The sequence below is a fragment of the Coregonus clupeaformis genome, chromosome 10 (assembly GCF_020615455.1).
Source record: "Coregonus clupeaformis isolate EN_2021a chromosome 10, ASM2061545v1, whole genome shotgun sequence".
In the NCBI taxonomy this organism is placed as follows: Eukaryota; Metazoa; Chordata; class Actinopteri; order Salmoniformes; family Salmonidae; genus Coregonus; species Coregonus clupeaformis.
In genome coordinates, this window is record NC_059201.1 from 58897052 (window position 1) to 58924317 (window position 27266).

The 27266-nt window shown below is 44.0% G+C and overlaps 1 protein-coding gene across 15 annotated transcripts in view; it reads left to right on the top strand.

Moving 5' to 3' along the window:
* The window catches only part of ptprt (protein tyrosine phosphatase receptor type T), a 449458-nt gene that overhangs the window by 368998 nt on the left and 53194 nt on the right, over positions 1-27266 (top strand). For all 15 annotated transcript variants that reach the window (XM_041888816.2, XM_041888817.2, XM_041888819.2 and 12 more), the window contains one exon: positions 14984-15071. In XM_041888816.2, the coding sequence (XP_041744750.2) occupies positions 14984-15071 (88 nt within the window). The remainder of the gene's footprint in view (positions 1-14983; positions 15072-27266) is intronic.

The window sequence follows — 27266 nt, forward strand, 5'->3', positions numbered from 1 at the left end:
AAAAATACCCTGACATGAGTGGCGTAGTTGTGGTGCATGGAGAAGTGGGTATACTCTAATTTTGCCAAAACGGCCTGGCAAATGAAAGGCGCCATGTGTGAAAAATTATATGAGAAACAGATGTAGGCTACTCTGAATTACCTAAAATCATGGCAATGCGAAATACATCCACCATGATATCCAGAATTAAATAATAGGCCCTTATGGCTGATATGTTAAGGGACAAGATAAATGCGGAGGTAAAAAAAGCCTACATTCAATTCCATACACTATGGTTTCCACATATTTCTACTCTAATATTACTATTCAGGTATAACTTTTCTAGGCTGTAGTCTTTGCCATATGATTTCTGTAGGCATTGTCTATTTCGTCAATAGGGGAAATGGTGATCGCTACCGGATGGAGTCAGGACCCTGGCCTAAACCTCATAGCCTCAAAGATGCTAAACTGTAGAACTCATGAGACATGGGAATAAATGCTAAATTCTCTTGTGAATGAGAATATCAGAAGTCAGAGAATATACAGTACCGGAGTGTGGAGCTGTCCGGTGCTGAAATCTTTGATCCAACTTTCGCGGCTCAGCCAGCACCGGCCAAGCCGCATTACCTGCCCGTATAATATAGGCCTATGCTATGATTTCACACTCGCACTTTTCAAACCCATATTACCAAATATTTCACGTGATTTGTGTTTGTGTAGGCTACTTTGTGCATGATTTCTCTATTGTACTACATAATTGATACGGTGTATACCTCCACTACACTACTTTGATACGCATCAGTGGGGATTAAGGAGTATATGCAAAGCCCACTGAAAAAATAGTGTAACCTTCATTACACCACTGCCCGACATTTAAGTGAAAATTTGTGCAATCACATTGCATCATTTAAAACATAACACAGGATAAATGTGACCAAAAAAACACAACACATTTTCCTTGACAAACAAGCCTGTTATTATTGCCAAGTAGGCAGCGGAAGTGTGCAACTACACAACCGCTTACAACAACACCGTTGACAAAACAGGCCGACTGTCTGAGTCTGACAGTAATCAAACATAATGAAATACACATCGTCTATCACCTACAGTGGGGAAAAAAGTATTTAGTCAGCCACTATTGTGCAAGTTCTCCCACTTCAAAAGATGAGAGAGGCCTGTAATTTTTATCATAGGTACACGTCAACTATGACAGACAAATTGAGCATTTTTTTCTCCAGAAAATCACATTGTAGGATTTTTTATGAATTTATTTGCAAATTATGGTGGAAAATAAGTATTTGGTCACCTACAAACAAGCAAGATTTCTGGCTCTCACAGACCTGTAACTTCTTCTTTAAGAGGCTCCTCTGTCCTCCACTCGTTACCTGTATTATTGGCACCTGTTTGAACTTGTTATCAGTATAAAAGACACCTGTCCACAACCTCAAACAGTCACACTCCAAACTCCACTATGGCCAAGACCAAAGAGCTGTCAAAGGACACCTGAAACAAAATTGTATTTGGTTTGAAGAAATCAACTGTGGGAGCAATTATTAGGAAATGGAAGACATACAAGACCACTGATAATCTCCCTCGATCTGGGGTTCCACGCAAGATCTCACCCCGTGGGGTCAAAATGATCATAAGAACGGTGAGCAAAAATCCCAGAACCACACGGGGGGACCTAGTGATCACCTGCAGAGAGCTGGGACCAAAGTAACAAAGCCTACCATCAGTAACACACTACGCCGCCAGGGACTCAAATCCTGCAGTGTCAGACGTGTCCCCCTGCTTAAGCCAGTACATGTCCAGGCCCATCTGAAGTTTGAGTGCATTTGGATGATCCAGAAGAGGATTGGGAGAATGTCATATGGTCAGATGAAACCAAAATAGAACTTTTTGGTAAAAACTCAACTCGTCGTGTTTGGAGGACAAAGAATGCTGAGTTGCATCCAAAGAACACCATACCTACTGTGAAGCATGGGGGTGGAAACATCATGCTTTGGGGCTGTTTTTCTGCAAAGGGACCAGGACGACTGATCCGTGTAAAGGAAAGAATGAATGGGGCCATGTATCGTGAGATTTTGTGTGAAAACCTCCTTCCATCAGCAAGGGCATTGAAGATGAAACGTGGCTGGGTCTTTCAGCATGACAATGATCCCAAACACACCGCCCGGGCAACGAAGGAGTGGCTTCGTAAGAAGCATTTCAAGGTCCTGGAGTGGCCTAGCCAGTCTCCAGATCTCAACCCCATAGAAAATCTTTGGAGGGAGTTGAAAGTCCTTGTTGCCCAGCGACAGCCCCAAAACATCACTACTCTAGAGGAGATCTGCATGGAGGAATGGGCCAAAATACCAGCAACAGTGTGTGAAAACCTTGTGAAGACTTACAGAAAACGTTTGACCTGTGTCACTGCCAACAAAGGGTATATAACAAAGTATTGAGAGACTTTTGTTATTGACCAAATACTTATTTTCCACCATAATTTGCAAATAAATTCATAAAAAATCCTACAATGTGATTTTCTGGATTTTTTTTCTCATTTTGTCTGTCATAGTTGACGTGTACCTATGATGAAAATTACAGGCCTCTCTCATCTTTTTAAGTGGGAGAACTTGCACAATTGATGGCTGACTAAATACTTTTTTTCCCCACTGTACATATTCAGAGAGAGAGAGAGAGAGAGAGAGAGAGAGAGAGAGAGAGAGAGAGAGAGAGAGAGAGAGAGAGAGAGAGAGAGAGAGAGAGAGAGAGAGAGAGAGAGAGAGAGAGAGAGAGAGAGAGAGAGAGAGAGAGAGAGAGAGAGAGAGAGAGAGAGAGAGAGAGAGAGAGAGAGAGAGAGAGAGAGAGAGAGAGAGAGAGAGAGAGAGAGAGCCCTGAAAGTGTTTTCATTAAGCACACTTTTTGCCATATGACAATACAATACAAACACTTCAGGCCTATATATTGAACTGTATGCCTCACTTTGAATAAGCAAACGCTACTGTAAAACATGAAATCAATAAACTGTACATAATACAACGGCAGGTATGAATACACTAGCTCACTTGAATCAGCAAAACCTGGCCTTCCAAAGCAGACATTAAAACATTAGGCTAAATCATAAATGAACAGTATTCAGGCTTACCTTTCTTGTGTGTTTTATGTTTTACAGCAGAAGGCATAGACGCCTAGGCTTGGTGTTGAAGATGGAGATTATTTCATCATAGACCAAAGAGTCACTGAGTTTCATTTCAAAGGACGTGCAGTCAGCATGCGAGGGGGGGGGGTAGTGGTACCATATGATTGTGATATAACAATTAGATCTTCAACATTTCTGATTAGTCAGGCGACAATACAAACAGCAAATCAATGTCATTTATTTTATTTAAAACCCATTTTTATTTGAAGCCATCCTGATTGGATGGGCCAGTGTTCAATCTGGCAGGGCCTCTGCCCGGCCTGGCCCTGCCGTGGATTTGCCTCTGCTGTAGGTACTTAACTATTGTATCTAGTTCTATATACACGTCTTGTAGAGAAAGCCATCCCTAAGGCAATCTCTTACTGATACTTACCATATTAGAGTAGGTCAATTAAGAGTTTCTTCTTCTTTTTGGTACATAAGGGCAGAAATACATAGAGCAGAAAAGGAAGAATGTTAGAGCTTTGTTTATGTCTGGTCAGTGGCGTGAACTGAAGGTTGTGAAGGTTCTATTCAACTTCTTGGCTGTAGGCCTCCAGTAGCTTCCCTTTGCCTGGCTGTAAACATGAGATGTATTGCCTTTTCCCCTCGCTCACTGTGCCTGCACTGATAAAGCCAGCAATTGTGCCTCTTATTTAAAGGATCATCCATCACTGGGGACATTTTTATAACGCCTTTTTGTTAACGCTTCCCCCTCTAACCTGATTTGCCTCACAATTTCAGCTTCTATCCCATTGCAAATGAAGTTGCCACTTTACGCCACGCTTGCTTATGAAATATAAAGGTCAATAAATTGTCACGCATTCCCAAACACGACTTGCGGCTAGTGGATCGTGACTGTGGTGATGTGAGAATATCTTAAGAGACATGCATACATACGTTCAGTGCTTTGTATTATGGTGAAGAAGGCCCCAACTCATTTCAAATGGTGCCCCTTATCTGTCATTTGTTATGTTTTCATTTTGTCTTCTGCCATTGTGTGCTGTCCATTTTCGTGTTGAAGCTACACTATGGTTTATGACTTGTTCAATGGTTGTGTGGGGGTGTGAACCTGCGTGCGTGTCCATATGTGCGTGGGTGGGTGTGTGTGTGTGTGTGTGAAATAGATAGCATGTGAAAGAAAAGGAGAAAGGACGAAAGAGATAAGGAGAGAGAGAAAATGAGAGAGCGAGAGGAAGGGAGGGAGAGATGGAGATCTGGGGACTCTGATTAAAGGCGATAGTGGCCACCTGTGTGTGTTTGTCAGCATAATCGGCCCATTACTCACATCCTGACAGATGCACTGAGAGAGGGAGACAGCCCTCACTGGCGCGCGCACACACACACACACACACACACACACACACACACACACACACACACACACACACAGAAACGGCCCACAAAGGCAAACAGAGGAACGGATCACTTAGCAGAGGACATCTAGAAACACATAAAGAACAAGGAGCGGACAAATTTAATCAAAAGCATTTGGACATTTGGTTGCCTTCATGAAAGGACCCGACCTCATCAGAGACACACTGGTTTGAGATAGAGCCCTCTGCCCCCTTCTCTGTGTGTGACAGTGCATGCTAACAATGGCTGCATCACTAATGGCACCCTATTCCCTTTATACTACACTACTTTTAACCAGGGCACTTAGGGACTCTGGTCAAAAGCAAAAGTAGTGCACTTTAAAGTGAATAGGGTGCTATTTGGGATTCACTCAACAGCTCACATATGTGAGTGCCGCCCCTTCTGTTGTATTAGAATTTTAATGCAGCGTGTCATCAGTTTATCTTTAGAAAAAAAAGATGGAAAAAGACAAGGCGACCTCATCCCAGGCTGCATCTCAAATGGCACCCTATTCCCTATATAGTGCAGGGCCCATAGGCTTTGGTCAAAAGTAGTGCATTTTGGGACGCATCCCCAAAACAAGGGCTGGTTAATGGCCCCAGAGTAATAGGCATCTGTGGATAAACACAAGGTCATAGAGCACCCATGGAGTACCCACTCACTGGAACAAATGGAAGAACTGTATAAATGTGCTAGCATCCAGTAGCACTCACAACCAACCTCTGTCTTTTAATGTAAACTTCGCAAAGGTTTGGTTCAAGTGTCTGTCTCTGTATGTATTGCTATGGACATGATCCTTTGTCTATGTGTGTGCGTCTGTGTGCGTTTGTGCTTTTGTGTGTGCGTATGTGTTGTCTGTGTATGTCCGCACGGACATGTGTGAGTGATGATGATGATGGAGGCTGCGGGTGAGACAATCCTTCCTCGGCCTAGGGGTGTTCTGCCTGTCTCCATTTCTCTGTGTACAGGGACCCTCTCTCCCTCCCACACCCCTGCCTCTATCTCCTCATCGCATCACCACCGTCTACCAGGGGATGAGAGTGTGGGAGTTCTCCCTCTTCTCTTTCTCTATCTTTTCTCTTCTTCTTTTTTAAGAATATTAATAGGTGCAAAAAAAAAGACAGATTGGAGAGGAAAGGGATTCCATTAAGGACGTTTTCTTTTTCTTTTTGAAAAGAGCTTCAATCCCCCCTTCCCCGAACACAAACTTAAAGGGAAGTTGAACGTTTCGCCGCAGGGGGCCACAGAGCCCCGTGCAATTATTCACCTCACTCCCACTCACTCTCATTACCGGACGGGAAACAACGAATAGATAAACACTAGCCAGAGTGAGCCATGGGACTGCAAAACACTGGCGTACAGGCCTGGGTCATGTTCATTAGGGCATGCAGCAGAAAAACAAGCATTACTGAAGTCCAGGTAGCGAGGGATCCTATTTCGGTCTGTTTTCTTTCGTTTGGTGCCTAATGAACATGGCACTGATATCTTAGTTTCTACACACTCAATCACAGGTGATGCAATAAATGGCCATTATTACATTTGGGGTTGATTGATGGATTGATTGATTTTATCGGACAGTTTTAAAAATATACTGTATAAATATACACTTATTTTCAAAAGTTGACATGGATAACACAAAGTAAATTATATACTTCCATTGTGGTACAGACATAGATACATTATATAGATACAGACATGAAAATGGTTCTATGGTTCAGTCATCAGCCAACTTTTGACATTGTATTTAAAATATGTTCTGGTAGGTATAGCTTTAAGTTGTGGTAGTTTGATCCACTCAACAGCGCCTGTATATAGAAAGGTGTTCTTACCAGATAGACTCTTAAATTTGAACCAGTCAATATCAGTCTCAAATAATTGGATAGGTATCTGGGGGCTGAGTCAGTAATAATTCTGTGGACCAGACAAAGATGAATTAATATAACCCTTTTTTCTCTACAGATAGCCAGCCTAGCTGTAAAGGAATATGAACTCAGACTATTTGGTTGGATTCCATTTTTTAGACATATTTGCCTCATTCATTAATTTCTATTTCACACATTTCCTAATTGGGGTTGAATCCTGAACCCATAGCTAGCATGGCTAAAAAAGTATAGCTTGTAGCTTGTATAAATGCTGTATATACACAACAGACAGGAACTACTGAACTACTCTGCACACAGTTAGAGCTTGAATGAAAGAAAAACCTTGACTGGCTGAACATTCTTGGACAAGCATCCGCCTCTTTGTATTACTGTCAGTTTTGAACAGATGGAATCACAAAAGCCGAGCTGTAACCAGGGGGTCTTTTTATTCCAGGAGTGGCAAAGCAACATCAACATGTTTTAATCAGGTTTTGTGAGGACCGTTTTCTCTTTCTCTCTTTTCTCTCACTCGCACGCGTCTGTGTCTGGAGGGGTGCTGTACTGAGCCATTAGTTTGTATCTATAACTTTTTACATTCTCTGCCTTTGATCCCAGTGTCTGTGCGCTCTCGTCTGACTTCCGCTGGGAATGCTATTATCTGATAAGGGAGGCCACTAAATTTGCCCTTGCTTTGTTCCCACTGTGTCCCCACTGTTTCTTTCAAGGGGGTGATTGCTGTCAGCCCGCCAACACACACAAACAAACTGCTTTAATCCATGGTGAGCCCAATTGTAGGGGCAGTCAGACGTAGGTTGCATGCCAAAAGGATCTGCTTACCTTTGTAAAACCATAGACTTCCTGTGTTGATTAACAGCAATTCATTTTCAAACATATATAATGGGGAAGTCCAGATTAAGCACACATTCAAACTGCAACAAATCCATCTATTTATTCATACATTTTTTAACAGTAACATATGCTGTCGGGACGAAGGGAATGCCATAGGTCTATTTCAACGCAAAGATCTTTCTCAAATCACTTGTACAGTGGGGAAAAAAAGTATTTAGTCAGCCACCAATTGTGCAAGTTCTCCCACTTAAAAAGATGAGAGAGGCCTGTAATTTTCATCATAGGTACACGTCAACTATGACAGACAAAATGAGAAGAAAAAAATCCAGAAAATCACATTGTAGGATTTTTTTATGAATTTATTTGGAAATTATGGTGGAAAATAAGTATTTGGTCAATAACAAAAGTTTCTCAATACTTTGTTATATACCCTTTGTTGGCAATGACACAGGTCAAACGTTTTCTGTAAGTCTTCACTCCCTCCAAAGATTTTCTATGGGATTGAGATCTGGAGACTGGCTAGGCCACTCCAGGACCTTGAAATGCTTCTTACGAAGCCACTCCTTCGTTGCCCAGGCGGTGTGTTTGGGATCATTGTCATGCTGAAAGACCCAGCCACGTTTCATCTTCAATGCCCTTGCTGATGGAAGGAGGTTTTCACTCAAAATCTTACGATACATGGCCCCATTCATTCTTTCCTTTACACGGATCAGTCGTCCTGGTCCCTTTGCAGAAAAACAGCCCCAAAGCATGATGTTTCCACCCCCATGCTTCACAGTAGGTATGGTGTTCTTTGGATGCAACTCAGCATTCTTTGTCCTCCAAACACGACGAGTTGAGTTTTTACCAAAAAGTTCTATTTTGGTTTCATCTGACCATATGACATTCTCCCAATCCTCTTCTGGATCATCCAAATGCACTCTAGCAAACTTCAGACGGGCCTGGACATGTACTGGCTTAAGCAGGGGGACACGTCTGGCACTGCAGGATTTGAGTCCCTGGCGGCGTAGTGTGTTACTGATGGTAGGCTTTGTTACTTTGGTCCCAGCTCTCTGCAGGTCATTCACTAGGTCCCCCCGTGTGGTTCTGGGATTTTTTGCTCACCGTTCTTGTGATCATTTTGACCCCACGGGGTGAGATCTTGCGTGGAGCCCCAGATCAAGGGAGATTATCAGTGGTCTTGTATGTCTTCCATTTCCTAATAATTGCTCCCACAGTTGATTTCTTCAAACCAAGCTGCTTACCTATTGCAGATTCAGTCTTCCCAGCCTGGTGCAGGTCTACAATTTTGTTTCTGGTGTCCTTTGACAGCTCTTTGGTCTTGGCCATAGTGGAGTTTGGAGTGTGACTGTTTGAGGTTGTGGACAGGTGTATTTTATACTGATAACAAGTTCAAACAGGTGCCATTAATACAGGTAACGAGTGGAGGACAGAGGAGTCTCTTAAAGAAGAAGTTACAGGTCTGTGAGAGCCAGAAATCTTGCTTGTTTGTAGGTGACCAAATACTTATTTTCCACCATAATTTGCAAATAAATTCATAAAAAATCCTACAATGTGATTTTCTGGATTTTTTTTCCTCAATTTGTCTGTCATAGTTGACGTGTACCTATGATGAAAATTACAGGCCTCTCTCATCTTTTTAAGTGGGAGATCTTGCACAATTGGTGGCTGACTAAATACTTTTTTCCCCCCACTGTATATATGAGAAATGTCTAGAAGGATATAGAGAAACAGAAAGCTCTGAGAATTTACCCATCTATCATCCTCCCTGTGTCTCGCTGACCGGTCTGTCAGTGCAGTCTCTGAGTGGTGTGGACCTGAGCCAGTGTTGGGGAGTAGCTCTATTTCACGCTCAATAAGGAGACAGATGTGCCATGATGGAGTAGAGGCCTCTGGGTCTTCACTTTCATGGCTGCCAGCATTATTACAGAGGGTAGAGAGAGAGCTGTTTATGCCACGGCCAAACCAGACAGAGATAGGCAACGGGATATTATAGCTCTAACAGGAAGTAAACAGAGGGAGTGGATTGGATGCTCCCCTGTGAAAGCATTCACCTTTAACCTTAATAATAAACTCCCTGTTTGGGGGATAGACAGCAGATCCATTTTCCAGTTGACTGGGCGATGAGGAATCAACGTCTGGTAAATGGGTCAAACTCTATGTTGTTGTCTGCAAGTGAAAGCTGTGCAAATTAAAGCTTGTTGTATCGGCATTTTAGCACAGATATCCTTTAATGGATGCTAAAGGACAATTTAGCACACAGTCCATATCGCCTGCCTTGTGCAGCCTGTTAACCACACAAACACTATTTTCTTAGCAAACATTGACATGTTCTCTGTACAGTTCAGATTATCCAGAGAAGGACAAACAACTCCATTTAAGTCCCATTACACCAAGGGATATCATGTGCTCATGTATTTATTGGAGTCCTTCTGACAGACTGTATATTTGAATATTCATCCTCGTCAATGTCTGTCAGTTAGAAACATCTTCTTAATAAAGAAAGCGCCAGATCTTTGCAGACGTAAACTTGTGTCCGTTCTTTTTACTATTACAGGTATGTAACAGAACTTCCAAACTTTCTAATATTGAAAGAATATGTAATAACATGCTATTTAACAACTTTGTCAAGGTATTATCACGTCAGGAAAGGTTTTGTGTTGTTTTTGTGTCGAACTGAGTGAGAGAAGAATGTGATTTACAATGAGCGAGAGTATATGTTAGCTTGATGCTAGCTGAGGTAAAAATGATTTACAAATCACAGACACTATGTTTATTGAGTAGCTTACTTGTACTGGATTCTGTCTAGGAGATTTTATAAAGAATCCAGTTGTTAGGGATTTCTGAGTTCGTTTTACATGTTATTGGTTTTCTGTAAAATTGTGCTCACGAGCTGGTAAACTGGCTGGCAACGCTCAGTCTGTAGCGTGGACTTTTAGTGCAGACAGTGCGGGTGCATGAGAGAGAGACGATTTTACCGAGGCGCTACTATCTTAAAGCTGAATGTATTGTGATCAGTTTTCTATATTGGTAGCGGTATATAGAAAAACATTCCATTATTTTTGTCTTCATATATAAGTGTTTCTATTGTATTGTAATGACCCGAGCTGGGTCATAAAGGAAAAAGAGACGGACACCAGATGTGCAGGGCAGAACACAGGTTTATTCCTAAACTGGGCTATTGTTCAGGGCACCGCCCACACCGCTAAATTCCGAACGTACACAAATACACAATGTAAAGTTAAGTGGCAGACTCATAGGAGCAGATCAAGATCCCAAATCGAAAAGAGAGAGAGATGAGACAGTAGCCCCTATTTATGCATTTCAAAACCCCCCCAACCTTTCTGTCTGTCCTGGCATATTTAACCCCTGCTAGCACCCATGAGAACAATAACACACCCACGAACACAGAACACAATACCGGGTCGTTAAAGCCACACGCATTTTCACGCTCCAAAGTGCCTCCCCCTAGCGCGCGAGTCATAGTGGCGCTTTCGCCGCAACCCTGCATTCGAGTTGCTCTCTTGCGAAGGTGTGAGCCGCTTCTAACCGGTTCTGCAGATGACGAACATAGTTCGGGCCGGGCAAAACCGCGTCGTCGTTATCAGGAGGGTGGCCAAATGTCCGTTCGGCTGGGGTGCGCAACTCACGACCTACCATTAGTAGCGCTGGGGAGCATGCAGTCGATTCTTGAACAGCCAACCTACATGTCATAAGAATAAACAGTAAGTGGGTGTCCCAATCTCTCTGGTGTTTTGAGGTGACGATAGCCAGCTGCTGCGCTAATGTTCTGTTAAATCTTTCCACCAGCCCATCACTCTGGGGGTGAAGCGGAGTAGTGCGCGTCTTCTCCGCGCCTAACCGTCTACACAACTCTGAGAACACCCGTGACTCGAAGTTTCTCCCCTGGTCGCTGTGAATAGACTGTGGCACCCCAAACCAACTGATTATTCCCCCTACCAACGCATCAGCTACTGTCTCTGCCTCCTGGTGTGGGAGAGCGTAAGCCTCTGGCCACTTGGTGAAGTAGTCCATAGCAGTAAGAATCCACCTGTTACCGCTGTCTGTGGTTGGAAACGGCCCCACTATGTCTACCCCCAGTCTCTCCATGGGCTCCCCTACTGGGAATTGTTGTAGGAGTGCGTTTGACTGACCCGGAGGTCCTTCTTTTTAGCAGCACACTCGTCGCACTGCCTACAAAAGTCCTCCACATCCCTCCTGTGCCTGGCCCAATAGAAGCCTTTACGCACGCGCTTTAACGTTTTGGAGACACCAAAATGCCCCGCGCCTATTCCCCTATGAAGTTGCTGTAACACACTCCCCTGCAGCCTTTTGGGCACCACTACCTGCCACGTAATTCCTCCAGTAGCTGGCTTTTTCCACCCCCTCTGGAGCACCCCCTCAGCCACTCTAAGGACTGTGAAGCCCACAGTCCTTTGGTGACTGGTGATAGAGGGGCTACTTCCCCCCACGGTGGTCGTCTTCTCTCTTCCACCCACTGCAGCACAGGACGCAGCTCTGCGTCCTTCTCTTGGCGACGCCTCCACTCCCCGATGTCCACAGCCTCGAGCTCCCGGCACTCTGTCACCCCCAGCTGACTCACCGTGGCGGTGACTCCCTCCTCCGTGCACAGTTCTCTCTCTCTCGCTCCACCCGTTTGGCGCAGTACCCACAGCCGTCCTCAGCACACGGGCAGCGGGACAAGGCGTCTGCATTGCTGTGGCGAAGGCCGGCTCTGTGCTCCACCTGGAAGTCGTAGGGTTGCAGCTCCTCCAGCCAGCGGTCGATCTGACACTCTGGCTCCTTGAAGGAGAGAAGCCACTGCAGGGCAGAGTGATCCGTCCAGACCACAAACGGCAGGCCCCCCAGGTAGTACTTGAAATGGCGTACTGCTGCCACGACAGCCAATAGGTCTCTCCTCAGCCTTATCAAAAGTTCTGCTGTAATAAGCTACTACGTGTTCCCCATCAGGACCACGCTGAGCCAGCACAGCCCCCAAGCCCTCATTGCTTACGTTGGTGTCCAGGATTAATGGATGGTTTTGATCTGGTGAGGCCAGGACAGGGGCCTCCACCAGGGTACATTTGAGGGCTTCAAACGCCTGCTGGTGCTCTTCGGTCCACTGAAAAACAGTGTCCTCCTTGAGAAGGTGGTTTAAAGGAGCCGCTACCCCTGCAACCCCCTTCACAAACCTACGATAGTAGGATGCCAGCCCCAGGAAGCTCTTAACCTCCCCCCTGGAACTGACCACCCCCTCACAGCCTCCACTTTGTCTGGCATCGTGCTGATGCCCTCACCACCCAGCTGATGACCCAGGAACGCCACCTCCCTTTGCATGAAATGGCACTTTCCCAGATGTAATTTTAGCCCCGTCCTCGAGATCCTCTCCAACACTCGCCTAAGTGCCCCCAGTGCCCCCTCGAATGATGTGCCGTGCACCAATATGTCGTCTAGGTACACGACAAACCCCAGTCAGCACTCTGTCCATGAGCCTCTCAAAGGTGGCAGGAGCATTACAGAGGCCGAAGCACAGCACCTTGAACTGCCATGCCCCCTATCCGTGGAAAAGTCAGTTTTTGATGGCTCAATGAAATCAGCCCGCAATATGTCAACAATAGCTGTGTCTACTGCTTCCCTCCGGGCAAGGGGAATACGACAGTGCCAAATTTTAATGGATTGGGCGTCCCCAGTGTCTATTTCGTGCTGAACTAGGTGCGTTTGCCCTACCTCATCTTCCCACCAAGCGAAGCTATCATTAAAGTCCAACAGCAGCTGCTATAACTCCCCCTACACTCTGCCACACTCCCGCTGTTGTCTCTCATCCAGGCCCTGACAGTTTTTCATCAGCTTCCTCCTTCCCCCCGTCGGGCTGATGGGGTGAAGAAGCCAGTGTGTTTTGGGCTACTGGGCTGCCTGTGCTTGCACCGTTATGGGGAGTGAAGGCCGTCGCCGCCGGAGACAGCTGCTGGGATGGCACAACGACCAAGGGAGCAGCTGGGACGACCGGTGGAGTTTCGGCAAGCTTGGAGGAAGACGGAGGGACAGCCCTGCCCCCGCAGGCCCTCCCGAAGGCGACAACCCCACTGTGGGCCCCCCCGACAGCCTCAAAGTGCCCGAAGCTAAGTCCAACTGAGCCCCACAGTTTTTCAAAAAGTCAATTCCCAGTATACAGGGGTCCTGCACCGCTGCTATCCACACCGGACACCCCACAGTTAAAAATAATAATAATATAATAATATGTCATTTTGCAGATGCTTTTATCCAAAGCGACTTAGTCATGTGTGCATACATTTTTACGTATGGGTGGTCCCCGGGATCGAACCCACTACCCTGGCGTTACAAGCGCCATGCTCTACCAATTGAGCTACAGAGGACCACAGTTCTCCCCCCCACAGTCACATACAGCTGACACTTCCCTAACATGGGGGCTAGCTCCCCCGTGACAGTCCGCAGCTGGACAAGGGTCGGCTCCACCCGCACCCCAACAGGTAGTATGTCTGGTCTCACCAGGGTTACTGTAGAGCCCGTGTCGACCAGGGCCGAACATTCCACCCCCTCTACCTTGACGATGACATTTCAGAAGTCCTCCACAGTGGTCCGTCCTACCACAACTACCAGACTAGGAAACGCGGCAGCAGCTATACCCTGGGGGAGCAGGTCCCCACCATCTTGCCTGCGCTGCTGCTGGGTACCTCTTCTGCTTACTGTGGGTTCGGGGGCGGGGGGGGGCCCATGAGAACCCGCTGTCGTTTCCCTGGTGACGGGAGAATCTGCCACATTCCCGCTGAATGGAGAATCTGCCACACTCCCCAGCAGACAATGGGAGTTGAGCTGACGCTGTGACGTTGCCTGGAGCCCCTCTCAATGACAAGCGAAGCAGTCTTGACTAAACCGCCCAACTCGTCGACCCACACTTGCGATCACCTCCGGTTGACTGTCAACCTCCACTCTCACTCCCTCACCCCAGAACAGCTCCCTCTTCCACTGCAGCCCGCAGAGACGGTGGGTCTGCCATCTGAACATGCTTACCCAGTTCGGTGGAAGAGAGCGCTCTAATAAAACTGTCCCGTGCCAGCTCGTCTTGCACCCCAATCGGTATAGTTGCATAAGCCCGCCGGGTCAGGCTCAGAATACCACTCGCCAACGCCTTTAACAATTCCCTCAGAAGTCTATTTCTGTTACTCTATTCAATCCGCAGCATGTTGGGCTGCGCGTTGCTGCCCTCTCGTCCGGGGCTAGCGTTAGCAGGCATTCCGACGCCTCCTCTGCCAGGCTCAGGGCAAGCTGGAACGCTTTCGTCTCGTTAGACCACCTCCCGGCTCTAGTCAACAAGTCAAATTGAGTGAAAAAAACGTCCCATTTACCTTGTCCATTGAACTTCGGTAGTTTAGCCGCTACCGTGGCTAATGGCAATAGGGCTAATGCCATTACAGTATGAATGTGAAATACATTTTGGTTTTCATGTGAAATCATACAGTAAAACAGGGTTATTTGTGGATTTTTTTTTTATTCTGCATTAGGTAAAGTGCATTTATGTTGAGTAATTTAAAGTGTGCACTTGTTTGATGTGAATGTTTTAAAAGTACGAACAAGGAAATAGACAATTGAACAAGAGAAAAAAAACATTCTTCAGAATAAAGAAAGCGCCAGAACTTTGCAGACGTAAACTTGTGTCTGTTCTTTTTACCATTACAGGCCACCTCAGCTACAGATTGAGGCAGATAACATGTGCACGCTGGCCTGCAGCAATGTTTGATAGTGTGTGATGTGATTTCAGGGCCTGACGGAAGGACAGGCGGCCCCATGGGAGACCGCCAAGAAGGATGAAAACCGCAACAAGAACCGATACGCCAACATCATCGCTTGTGAGTACTGAAGTGATACAGATACTGAGCTAGACAAGGGTGTTTGGTGTATTTGCTCAAGTCTTTTCGGAGCTCAGGAGTCTCCTGTACTCATAGTAGACTTGTACTAGACATGTCCTACTCCTTCGCAAACAAAAGGTCTCACAGATAATACTGGCTTATACTCTTTGAAATTGTTTAATCTTCTCTCATGAGAGAACCACATTTGCAACCCTTTAAGGTTGTTGTAATTATGCCGCAGACTTTGAAAACAGTGGAGTCTACAGGGCTGTCGACACTTATGTCATATTGTTAGAGAACCCAAGGCCCCAATTAATGTGAGACAAGAAAAGCATATTGTCCCAAGGACATTAATACTTTTTTATTAAGGGTTTAGAAGTCACTGACGAGACAGTTCCTACAAATGAAGGCTTTAAAATAAAACATTGCTCTAAAATGAAATAGCTTGTCATATGCTGATAGCCAACAGGAATTATGATACATTTGCTATTAGTAAAAATGTTTTAATTACATGGGCTTGAAATGGAAACTGTCCATCTTACTGCATGCTCCTCATGAAAATGTTTGAAAAAACACTGAGAAAGTATGGTAGGTATCTTCATTTAACATGTTAAGTCTACCAAGAGCAATCGACAGTTAAATTGTTAGATCCAAAAAATGCTTTTTGGAAAGTTTCACTCTGCAAAGTTGAACAGTGACTCGGTGTAACAGATTGTCATCTGATCTGTAAAATTTGTCAGAATTCATTCTCTTTCCCCTCTTGAACTCTTATTTTGAGACATTCAAAATGATCATTTGAGTGGAAGTGTCGATGGAGAGATTATTTTCCTCCAACCCGTGCCAACCAAGCCTCTACTCACAAAAATCCCCACAGTGTCTAACTAAATGTTAATCAATACTAAAACTCACGCTGTCTAGTACCTATGCCAATTGATGGAACGCAGAGAAGAACGGCAAGCACTTCCAATTACAGGCAGCTGTCCCATTACATTTCTTCTTTGCTCCCCCGCCCCCACCCCACCCCACCCCACCCCACCACCCCACACTGTGTAAACATAAAGCCTCCCATATGGTCATTTATAATTCAGCAGACATGAATACAAAATAAACAGAGTTACTGGCAAACATTTACATTTCAGAAAGACTGGAGGAATAGAATAGGTGGCAAACCTGTAAAGCAGAGCTGCCCACCGGAACGTCTCAAAACAAATGTTTTCGATTCCTTTCTATTCTTTAAATAGTCTTTATCCTCTTTTCTAGAATAGTCTGCAGTGTTTCATTTGTTTGGGGAGTTCTTAAAGCTCCTGGGCAGTCATTCTGAAAACGTTTTCTCTCATGGCTAAATAACCAGGAAGTTTAAAGACAGGCTGAGTGGGTGGGGAGCTTATATTCATGAGCTCGACTTGACTGACAGCTCTTTGAAACGCCTATGTCAAGCAACTTGGATGCAGTGAGCGGTGTTGCAGTAAAATCATCTCAAGCTAATTTGGTGATACACAAAGCAACTCAAACAGCATTGAAATTGAATCAATGATATCATTTTTAATATATATACAGTACCAGTCAAAAGTTTGGACACACCTACTCATTCAAGGGTTTTTCTTTATTTTTACTATGTTTTACATTGTATAATAATAGTGAAGACATCAACACTATGAAATAACACATATGGAATCATGTAGTAACCAAAAAAGTGTTAAACAAATCAAAATATTGTATATATTCTTCAAATAGCCACCCTTTGCCTTGATGACAGCTTTGCACTCTTGGCATTCTCTCAACCAGCTTCACCTGGAATGCTTTTCCAACAGTCTTGAAGGAGTTCCAACATATGCTGAGCACTTGTTGGCTGCTTTTCCTTCACTCTGCTGTCCGAGTCATCCCAAACCATCTCAATTGGGTTGAGGTTGGGGGATTGTGGAGGCCAGGTCATCTGATGCAGCAATCCATCACTCTCCTTCTTGGTAAAATAGCCCTTACACAGCTTGGAGGTGTGTTGGGTCATTGTCCTGTTGAAAAACAAATGATAGTCCCACTAAGCCCAAACCAGATGGGATGGCGTATCGCTGCAGAATGCTGTGGTAGCCATGCTGGTTAAGTGTGCCTTGAATTCTAAATAAATCACAGACAGTGTCACCAGCAAAGCACCCCCACACCATAACACCTCCTCCTCCATGCTTTACGGTGGGAACTACACATGCGGAGATCATCCATTCACCCACACCGCGTCTTACAAAGACATGGCAGTTGGAATCAAAAATCTCCAATTTGGACTCCAGACCAAAAGGACAAATTTCCACCGGTCTAATGTGCATTGCTCTTGTTTCTTGGTCCAAGCAAGTCTCTTCTTCTTATTGGTGTCCTTTAGTAGTGGTTTCTTTGCAGCAATTCGACCATGAAGGCCTGATTCACGCAGTCCCCTCTGAATAGTTGATGTTGAGATGTGTCTGTGACTTGAACTCTGTGAAGCATTTATTTGGGCTGCAATTTCTGAGGCTGATAACTCTAATTAACTTATCCTCTGCAGCAAAGATAACTCTGTGTCTTCCATTCTTGTGGCGGTCCTCATGAGAGCCAGTTTCATCATAGCACTTGATGGTTTTTGCAACTGCACTTGAAGAAACTTTCAACGTTTTTGAAATGTTCCGTATTGACTGACCTTCATGTCTTAAAGTAATGATAGACTGTCATTTCTCTTTGTTTATTTGAGCTGTTCTTGCCATAATATGGACTTGGTCTTTTACCAAATAGGGCTACCTTGTCACAACACAACTGATTGGCTCAAATGCATTAAGAAGGAAAGAAATTCCACAAATTAACTTTTAAGAAGGCACCCCTTGGTAATTGAAATGCATTCCAGGTGACTACCTCATGAAGCTGGTTTAGAGAATGCCAAGAGTGTGCAAAGCTATCGTCAAGGCAAAGGATGGCTATCTAGAATCTCAAATATGAAATATATTTTGATTTGTTTAAAACTTTTTAGGTTACTACATGATTCCATATGTGTTATTTCATAGTTTTGATGTCTTCATTATTATTCTACAATGTAAAAAATAGTAAAAATAAAGAAAAGGTGTGTCCAAACTTTTGACTGGTATTATGTAAGTGGGGGGGAAAAGTATTTAGTCAGCCACCAATTGTGCAAGTTCTCCCACTTAAAGATGAGAGAGGCCTGTAATTTTCATCATAGGTACACGTCAACTATGACAGACTAAATGAGAAGAAAAAAATCCAGAAAATCACATTGTAGATTTTTTAATGAATTTATTTGCAAATTATGGTGGAAAATAAGTATTTGGTCAATAACAAAAGTTTCTCAATAATAATAATAATAATAATAATATGCCATTTAGCAGACGCTTTTATCCAAAGCGACTTACAGTCATGCGTGCATACATTTTTGTGTATGTACTTTGTCAATACTTTGTTATATACCCTTTGTTGGCAATGACACAGGTCAAACGTTTTCTGTAAGTCTTCACAATGTTTTCACACACTGTTGCTGGTATTTTGGCCCATTCCTCCATGCAGATCTCCTCTAGAGCAGTGATGTTTTGGGGCTGTCGCTGGGCAACACAGACTTTCAACTCCCTCCAAAGATTTTCTATGGGGTTGAGATCTGGAGACTGGCTAGGCCACTCCAGGACCTTGAAATGCTTCTTACGAAGCCACTCCTTCGTTGCCCGGGCGGTGAGATTGGGATCATTGTCATGCTGAAAGACCCAGCCACGTTTCATCTTCAATGCCCTTGCTGATGGAAGGAGGTTTTCACTCAAAATCTCACGATACATGGCCCCATTCATTCTTTCCTTTACACGGATCAGTCGTCCTGGTCCCTTTGCAGAAAAACAGCCCCAAAGCATGATGTTTCCACCCCCATGCTTCACAGTAGGTATGGTGTTCTTTGGATGCAACTCAGCATTCTTTGTCCTCCAAACACGACGAGTTGAGTTTTTACCAAAAAGTTCTATTTTGGTTTCATCTGACCATATGACATTCTCCCAATCCTCTTCTGGATCATCCAAATGCACTCTAGCAAACTTCAGACGGGCCTGGACATGTACTGGCTTAAGCAGGGGGCACTGCAGGATTTGAGTCCCTGGCGGCTTAGTGTGTTACTGATGATAGGCTTTGTTACTTTGGTCCCAGTTCTCTGCAGGTCAATCATTAGGTCCCCCCGTGTGGTTCTGGGATTTTTGCTCACCGTTCTTGTGATCATTTTGACCCCACGGGGTGAGATCTTGCGTGGAGCCCCAGATCGAGGGAGATTATCAGTGGTCTTGTATGTCTTCCATTTCCTAATAATTGCTCCCACAGTTGATTTCTTCAAACCAAGCTTTTTACCTATTGCAGATTCAGTCTTCCCAGCCTGGTGCAGGTCTACAATGTTGTTTCTGGTGTCCTTTGACAGCTCTTTGGTCTTGGCCATAGTGGAGTTTGGAGTGTGACTGTTTGAGGTTGTGGACAGGTGTCTTTTATACTGATAACAAGTTCAAACAGGTGCCATTAATACAGGTAACGAGTGGAGGACAGAGGAGCCTCTTAAAGAAGAAGTTACAGGTCTGTGAGAGCCAGAAATCTTGCTTGTTTGTAGGTGACCAAATACTTATTTTCCACCATAATTTGCAAATAAATTCCTTAAAAATCCTAGTATGTGATTTTCTGGATTTTTTTCCTCAATTTGTCTGTCATAGTTGACGTGTACCTATGATGAAAATTACAGGCCTCTCTCATCTTTTTAAGTGGGAGAACTTGCACAATTGGTGGCTGACTAAATACATTTTTTCCCCACTGTGTATATATATATATATATATATATATATATATATACACACACACACACACAAACACACACACCTCCCGTTTGGCATGTCTCTTATGAAGTGTTTCACAGCAGCACTGACGGATGTGTTGACTTGACAACAGCTTCTGAGTTTTGAACAACCCTTCACCTCCTTTTGTTCCATGCTGACTGAAGACCTAGCTATCCAGTAACTAACATTTTAGCACCAGTAGAGTAGCTATCTAGCTGTATAAACCACGTCCCTCTGCAAACATGCCTTCTCCGATGTTGGTTACAAGGCGGCAATTATTTAAATTAGGTAAGCGAATATCATATTACTATTGGTGTATTAAAATTATTATTGTTAAGGTGATGTCACTTTGTCCCCTTAATAATGAATCCAATTATTTGACATAGGGGAGGGAACAAGTAACTTTATGATCAAACTTTATCAGTGTAGAAGCAAGTCATTTTTCATACTTTGGTCATCATACTATGATCTGGTTTCCTTCAAATATCTTCCAATTTCATGAAAAACATGATTTTGACTGTTCATGACCTTTAAGCTACAAAAATGTGCCTTTATTTAAAGGGAAAAAGCACATTTGATACATCCCTAGGCAAAATTGACAGATGCTTGCTGACTGGATGGTTTATATTTAATTGCAATGGAGTACTGGTTGCTATTTCTAGTACAGTGAGGGAAAAAGGTATTTGATCCCCTGCTGATTTTGTACATTTGCCCACTGACAAAGAAATGATCAGTCTATAATTTTAATGGTAGGTTTATTTGAACAGTGAGAGACAGAATAACAACAAAAAGATCCAGAAAAACGCATGTCAAATATGTTATAAATTGATTTGCATTTTAATGAGGGAAATAAGTATTTGACCCCCTCTCAATCAGAAAGATTTCTGGCTCCCAGGTGTCTTTTATACAGGTAACGCGCTGAGATTAGGAGCACACTCGTAAAGGGAGTGCTCCTAATCTCAGCTTTTTACCTGTATAAAAGACACCTGTCCACAGAAGCAATCAATCAATCAGATTCCAAACTCTCCACCATGGCCAAGACCAAAGAGCTCTCCAAGGATGTCAGGAACAAGATTGTAGACCTACACAAGGCTGGAATGGGCTACAAGACCATCGGCAAGCAGCTTGGTGAGAAGGTGACAACAGTTGGTGCGATTATTCGCAAATGGAAGAAACACAAAATAACTGTCAATCTCCCTCAGCCTGGGGCTCCATGCAAGCTCTCACCTCGTGAAGTTGCAATGATCATGAGAACGGTGACGAATCAGCCCAGAACTACACAGGAGGATCATGTCAATGATCTCAAGGCAGCTGGGACCATAGTCACCAAGAAAACAATTGGTAACACACTACGCCGTGAAGGACTGAAATCCTGCAGCGCCCGCAAGGTCCCCCTGCTCAAGAAAGCACATATACAGGCCAGTCTGAAGTTTGCCAATGAACATCTGAATGATTCAGAGGAGAACTGGGTGAAAGTGTTGTGGTCAGATGAGACCAAAATGGAGCTTTTTGGCATCAACTCAACTCGCCGTGTTTGGAGGAGGAGGAATGCTGCCTATGACCCCAAGAACACCATCTCCACCATCAAACATGGAGATGGAAACATTATGCTTTGGGGGTGTTTTTCTGCTAAGGGGACAGGACAACTTCACAGCATCAAAGGGATGATGGACGGGGCCATGTACCGTCAAATCTTGGGTGAGAACCTCCTTCCCTCAGCCAGGGCATTGAAAATGGGTCGTGGATGGGTATTCCAGCATGACAATAACCCAAAACACACGGCCAAGGCAACAAAGGAGTGTCTCAAGAAGAAGCACATTAAGGTCCTGGAGTGGCCTAGCCAGTCTCCAGACCTTTATCCCATAGAAAATCTGTGGAGGGAGCTGAAGGTTCGAGTTGCCCAACGTCAGCCTCAAAACCTTAATGACTTGGAGAAGATCTGCAAAGAGGAGTGGGACAAAATCCCTCCTGAGATGTGTGCAAACCTGGTGGCCAACTACAAGAAACGTCTGACCTCTGTGATTGCCAGCAAAGGTTTTGCCACCAAGTACTAAGTAATGTTTTGCAGAGGGGTCAAATACTTATTTCCCTCATTAAAATGCAAATCAATTTATAACATTTTTGACATGCGTTTTTCTGGATTTTTTTGTTGTTATTCTGTCTGTCACTGTTCAAATAAACCTACCATTAAAATTATAGACTGATCATGTCTTTGTCAGTGGGCAAACGTACAAAATCAGCAGGGGATCAAATACTTTTTTCCCTCACTGTAGGTGTTTTCAAAGAGGATCGCAGTTGGGTCAATGTGTGGGACACTCTTTGAAATGAAGGTGACAGAAACCTACTTCACTGAGTCAGACAGACTGTTGTCATCATATACAGTATGCCTGTAACTCTTTTGGTATATTGCATATGATTATTGATTTCTCAAGTAAATAGAACGTGGTTTACAGGAAACCAGAGAGGGAGCAAAGATGTTTAGCTGTCAAGAATATAGTATTTTCACATTGAAGGGTAACGAATCAACATAATTTGATATTCCTGGTCATTAATATAATAATAATATGCCATTTAGCAGACACTTTTATCCAAAGCGACTTACAGTCATGTGCGCATACATTTTTACATATGGGTGGTCCCGGGGATCGAACCCACTACCCTGGCATTACAAGCGCCACGCTCTACCAATTGAGCTACAATGATATCCTCTCTTTCCAGGAAAAGCAATTGAGAAGGCTTTGCCTGATGCAATCTGATTCAGACATGAACCAATACTGCACTATTGCTCATTGACTGAGGCAACAACACAACCCCCGCTGAGGTATATGAGTGTAGTGCGCTTTATTATGCAAACTGTCACTCACTAGAGTCGGCTTGTGTTTGGAATCATGGGTAACACCTTCAGAAGGTGTTGTGTGAAGGAGTGCTCCCGGAATGATAAGTATCCCAGTTGTTAATTTCCATTAAAAAGAACACAGAGGTAACCGCCACTCTGACGGCTCGCCGGTAGTCGATTCCCTTCAAGTTGGGCTGCATACGTGTGTGCACGTCTGTCAAAGCACAAGCTCTTTGGAAGTCGCTCATATCTTAACTGCCATTAATTCCCGGCACGTAATGTTGAAGTATCTTCAGAGGTTCCCTTGAAGTTGTTGCCGTAGAAATCCCTTGATGTATTGACCAAAGACTGACGATTAGCATTCCCTTGACTCACTCTACTTCCCCAATGTTTACTGGGTTATTTTCTGCACCTGTCATTGATGTGAAGAAAAAGATAACTCTCAGGAAGCATTGATTACATTTCCACAACACAAAATGTGTGTTGTGGAAATGTATCAATGCTTCCTGAGAGTTTGTAGGATCCAATTCAGTTAGTAAATGCTGGGTGTTAACAAGTATATGATGTAAGTTGGTTCTAATTACGAATTATTATGATTAATAGCATGTAATTCATGCTTAAGCGCTACAATATGTGATTGACAACTTCCAATTTATTAGACCAAAACATTTATTTATTTAAAGGAACCCACTGAGATGCAACTGTATGTACTGTACTGTATGGCTGCCGTCTTGAAAGCTCTGACCCAACTTTGCTATTTTGTGATGATTTTGGCGTTCATCTTTACTTTGATTGCACGAAATGTATCCGCTATCATTTCTTTTGATCGACAAAACTTTTGAACATCAGATTGTTAGTTACTAACCTCCATTTCTGCTTCAACTTCGAATTGGCTCTTTATGTACCTCCGATCCAGTGGTGTAAAGTACTTAAGTAAAACTAGTTTAAAGTACTACTTAAGTAGTTTTTTGGGGTATCTGTACTTTACTTTCCTATTACTTTTACTTCACTACATTCCTAAAGAAAATAATGTACTTTTTACTCCATACATTTTCCCTGACACTCAAAAGTACTCGTTACATTTCGAATGCATAGCAGGACAGGAAAATTGTCAAATTCACGCACTTATCAAGATAACATCCCTGGTCATCCCTACTGCCTCTGATCTGACGGACTCACTAAACACAAATGCTTCATTTGTAAATTATGTGTGTTGGAGTGTGCCCCTGGCTATCCGTAATTATTTTATATTTTTCTGGTGCTGTCTGGTTTGCTTAACATAAGGAATGTGAAATGATTTATACTTTTACTTTTGATACTTAGTATAGTTTAGCAATTCAATTAGCTTTTGATACTTAAGTATATTTAAAACCACATACTTTTAGACTTTTACGCAAGTAGTATTTTACTGGGTGACTTTCACTTTCACTTTTACTTGAGTCATTTTCTATTAAGGTATCTTTACTTTTACTTAAGTATGACAATTGGGTACTTTTTCCACCACTGCTCCGATCTAATCTTTGGGCTACCCAAGAGCAAATGACAGCGAAAAAGAGGCAAGAGATCATGAGTCCTGTTGAGACCAAAAAAAGAATCCACCACTTCCCTCCATTCTATTGGTAATAGTCACATGATAATAAGATGGATGACCTCCGATCGCGGATTTGGTATCAACGGGACTCTCGTAAATGCAATATTCTCTGTTTTTCTGAAACCTGGCTTTCGGACAAGATACCCCCAATGGCTATCCAACTCAATGGATTCTCCATTCACCGAACAGACATTGGATTCAGGGAAATCCAGAGGGGGAAGGGTACGTCTCTTCATCAACAACAGATGGTCTGAAGACTCTAGTGCAGTGGATGTCTCGACATATTGTTCACCCGACTTGGCCCTTTCCGCAGTGGAGAGGGCCAAGACCTTCAAGTTCCTCGGTGTCCACATCACTGAGGACTTAACACGGTCCTCTCACACCGTGTGGCTCAGTTGGTAAATCATGGCACTTGCGACGCTAGGGTTTTGGGTTCGATTCCCACAGGGGACCAGTATAAAATAATCTATATGCTCACTACTGTAAGTTGCTCTGGATAATGTAAATGTAAAGGACAGTCGTGAAGAAGGCACGGTAACGCCTCTTCTCCCTAAGGAGGCTGAAACGATTTGGCATGGCCCCTCAGATCCTCAGGAACTTTTACAGCTGCACCATTGAGAGCATGCTGACCAGAGCATGTGAGCGGAGTTGAGTGGTTGGAAATCCCGCTCATCCTTCATGGAGCGGTGCTTGCGCACTGCTCCGGCGCTCCATGTGCTTTCCTACCACTCCACTAAAAACAGCTTCCCACTCACAGGAAATAAAACTGCTGCTCCAAATTCACTCCAGTCATTAAAATCACAATTTAATCAACACCCGTCTATTTTTGTGACTACCTGGACCTACCAATTGGTTTTTAAGTATTGAAACCATGCCATATGGATTTTTATGAAAAGTATTTGAATAAACATGAAAAGGTGAATATAACCAAGATGGCGTAGTAGTGCAGTCCTGTTTTTGTCGTGTGTCTGTAAATAGCCTGTAAATACCCTGTTTTTTTGTATTTTTCGTACATATTTTCCTATCAGACTTTTCATCCTTCTACAAAATATACTTTCCTGCAACCCGCCTCACTCAATGTGGAACGGATTCTATTATTGACTTACCTTTTATCTAGAATCTCCAGTTGAAACTAGCTAGCCAGCTAACTAGCTACTTGCTATTAGCCACAGTTGCTATTTCACCCAGAACATTGGATTTTCTGCCGGAATAATTTAATCACTGGACATTAATCACCGGATCGCAACTAGCTAGCCGCAACCGAATGGATGTTGCTGTTTGGCTAATCACCACTGCCCCCGATGCAAGCACCAGTTAGCCTCGAGCTAGCCTAGAGTCAGGCTCATATCCCGGCTATCTACCTCTAGGTCTACCGGACGGGAGTAGCCAGCTAACTAGCTACTTGATATCAGCTACCGTTAGCGGTTTTTCACCATTGTCCGTGGCCTGCACCACCTACCAGCCAGCTCTAGTCTGGACTATTATTCGGCCAGTCTGCACTGTCTGCACAGCGCGTTATCGACCCAGAACATATCAGTTTTTCTGCCGGAATCACTGAATCACTGGACCTTTAACTCCGGATTCATCGCTACCAGCTAGCTGCTACAAAATGGACGTTGAGGTCTGGCTAATCATCCTGAGCTAGGCCTATCTCCCATCTCCCGGCTATCTACCTCTCTGTCAACCGGACGGAACCACCTAGTGTTGACACGGAGCCCCGCCGATCCAACACGACTGGTTTGCCGACGAAATAGTCTGATGTGGTTACAACAGGCTTCCCGTTGCGACGACCACGAAGATCCATCTGCCAGCCCCGGCCCGCTAGCACACGCAAACTACAACTGTGCTCCCTGCTAGCTGTGCTGAAGCACCAATTTGAACTGCTCTCGGACTCACATATTGCTGTTCACTGGACCTTATGATCACTCAGCTGCACAGCTGATGCCTGCTGGACTGTTCCTTTACACGGTACCCTGTCCTGTTTATTCTGTTTAGTCTTAGCCCAAACGTTATCGCTATTTCCAGTTGTGTCTTAGCTCTCTCTAATAACACCTGTGACTGCTTTATGCCTCTCTCCCATGTCAATTATGCCTTGCCTATTGCTGTTTGGGTTAGTTCTTATTATACAATTTCACTGTAGAACCCCTAGTCCCTATCAAACTGCCTCATATAGTTCCTTTGTTCCACCCCCCATACACGCCGAGACCGGCTCAATCGATGCCTCCAATGACGCTATCTCTTTCATTGTTACCCAACGCTTAGGGTTACCTGAACTGTACTCATATCCTTCCATATCCTTTTCTGTACATAATGCCCTGAATCTTTTCTACAACGCCCGGAGAACTGCCCCCTTTATTCTATGTACCCAACGCACTAGAAGACCAGTTCTTAAAGCCTTTAGTCGTATCCTTATTCTAGTCCTCCTCTGTTCCTCTGGTGATGTAGAGGCTAACCCAGGCCCTGCAGCCCCCAGTATCACTCCTACTCCCCAGGAGCTATCATTTGTTGACTTCTGTAACCGTAAAAGTCTTGGTTTTCTGCACATAAATATCAGAAGCCTCCTTCCTAAGTTTGAGTTATTCACTGCGTTAGCACACTCCGCCAACCCTGATGTTCTAGCAGTGTCTGAATCCTGGCTTAGGAAGGCCACCAAAAATTCTGAAATTTCCATCCCCAACTATAACATTTTCCGTCTAGATAGAATTGCCAAAGGGGGGTGGAGTTGCAATCTACTGTAGAGATAGCCTGCAGAGCTCCATCATACTATCCAGGTCTGTGCCCAAACAGTTTGAGCTTCTACTTCTAAAAATCCACCTTTCCAGAAATAAATCTCTCACTGTTGCCGCTTGCTACAGACCCCCCTCAGCCCCCAGCTGTGCCCTGGACACCATATGTGAATTGATTGCCCCCCATCTATCCTCAGAGTTCGTACTGCTTGGTGACCTAAATTGGGA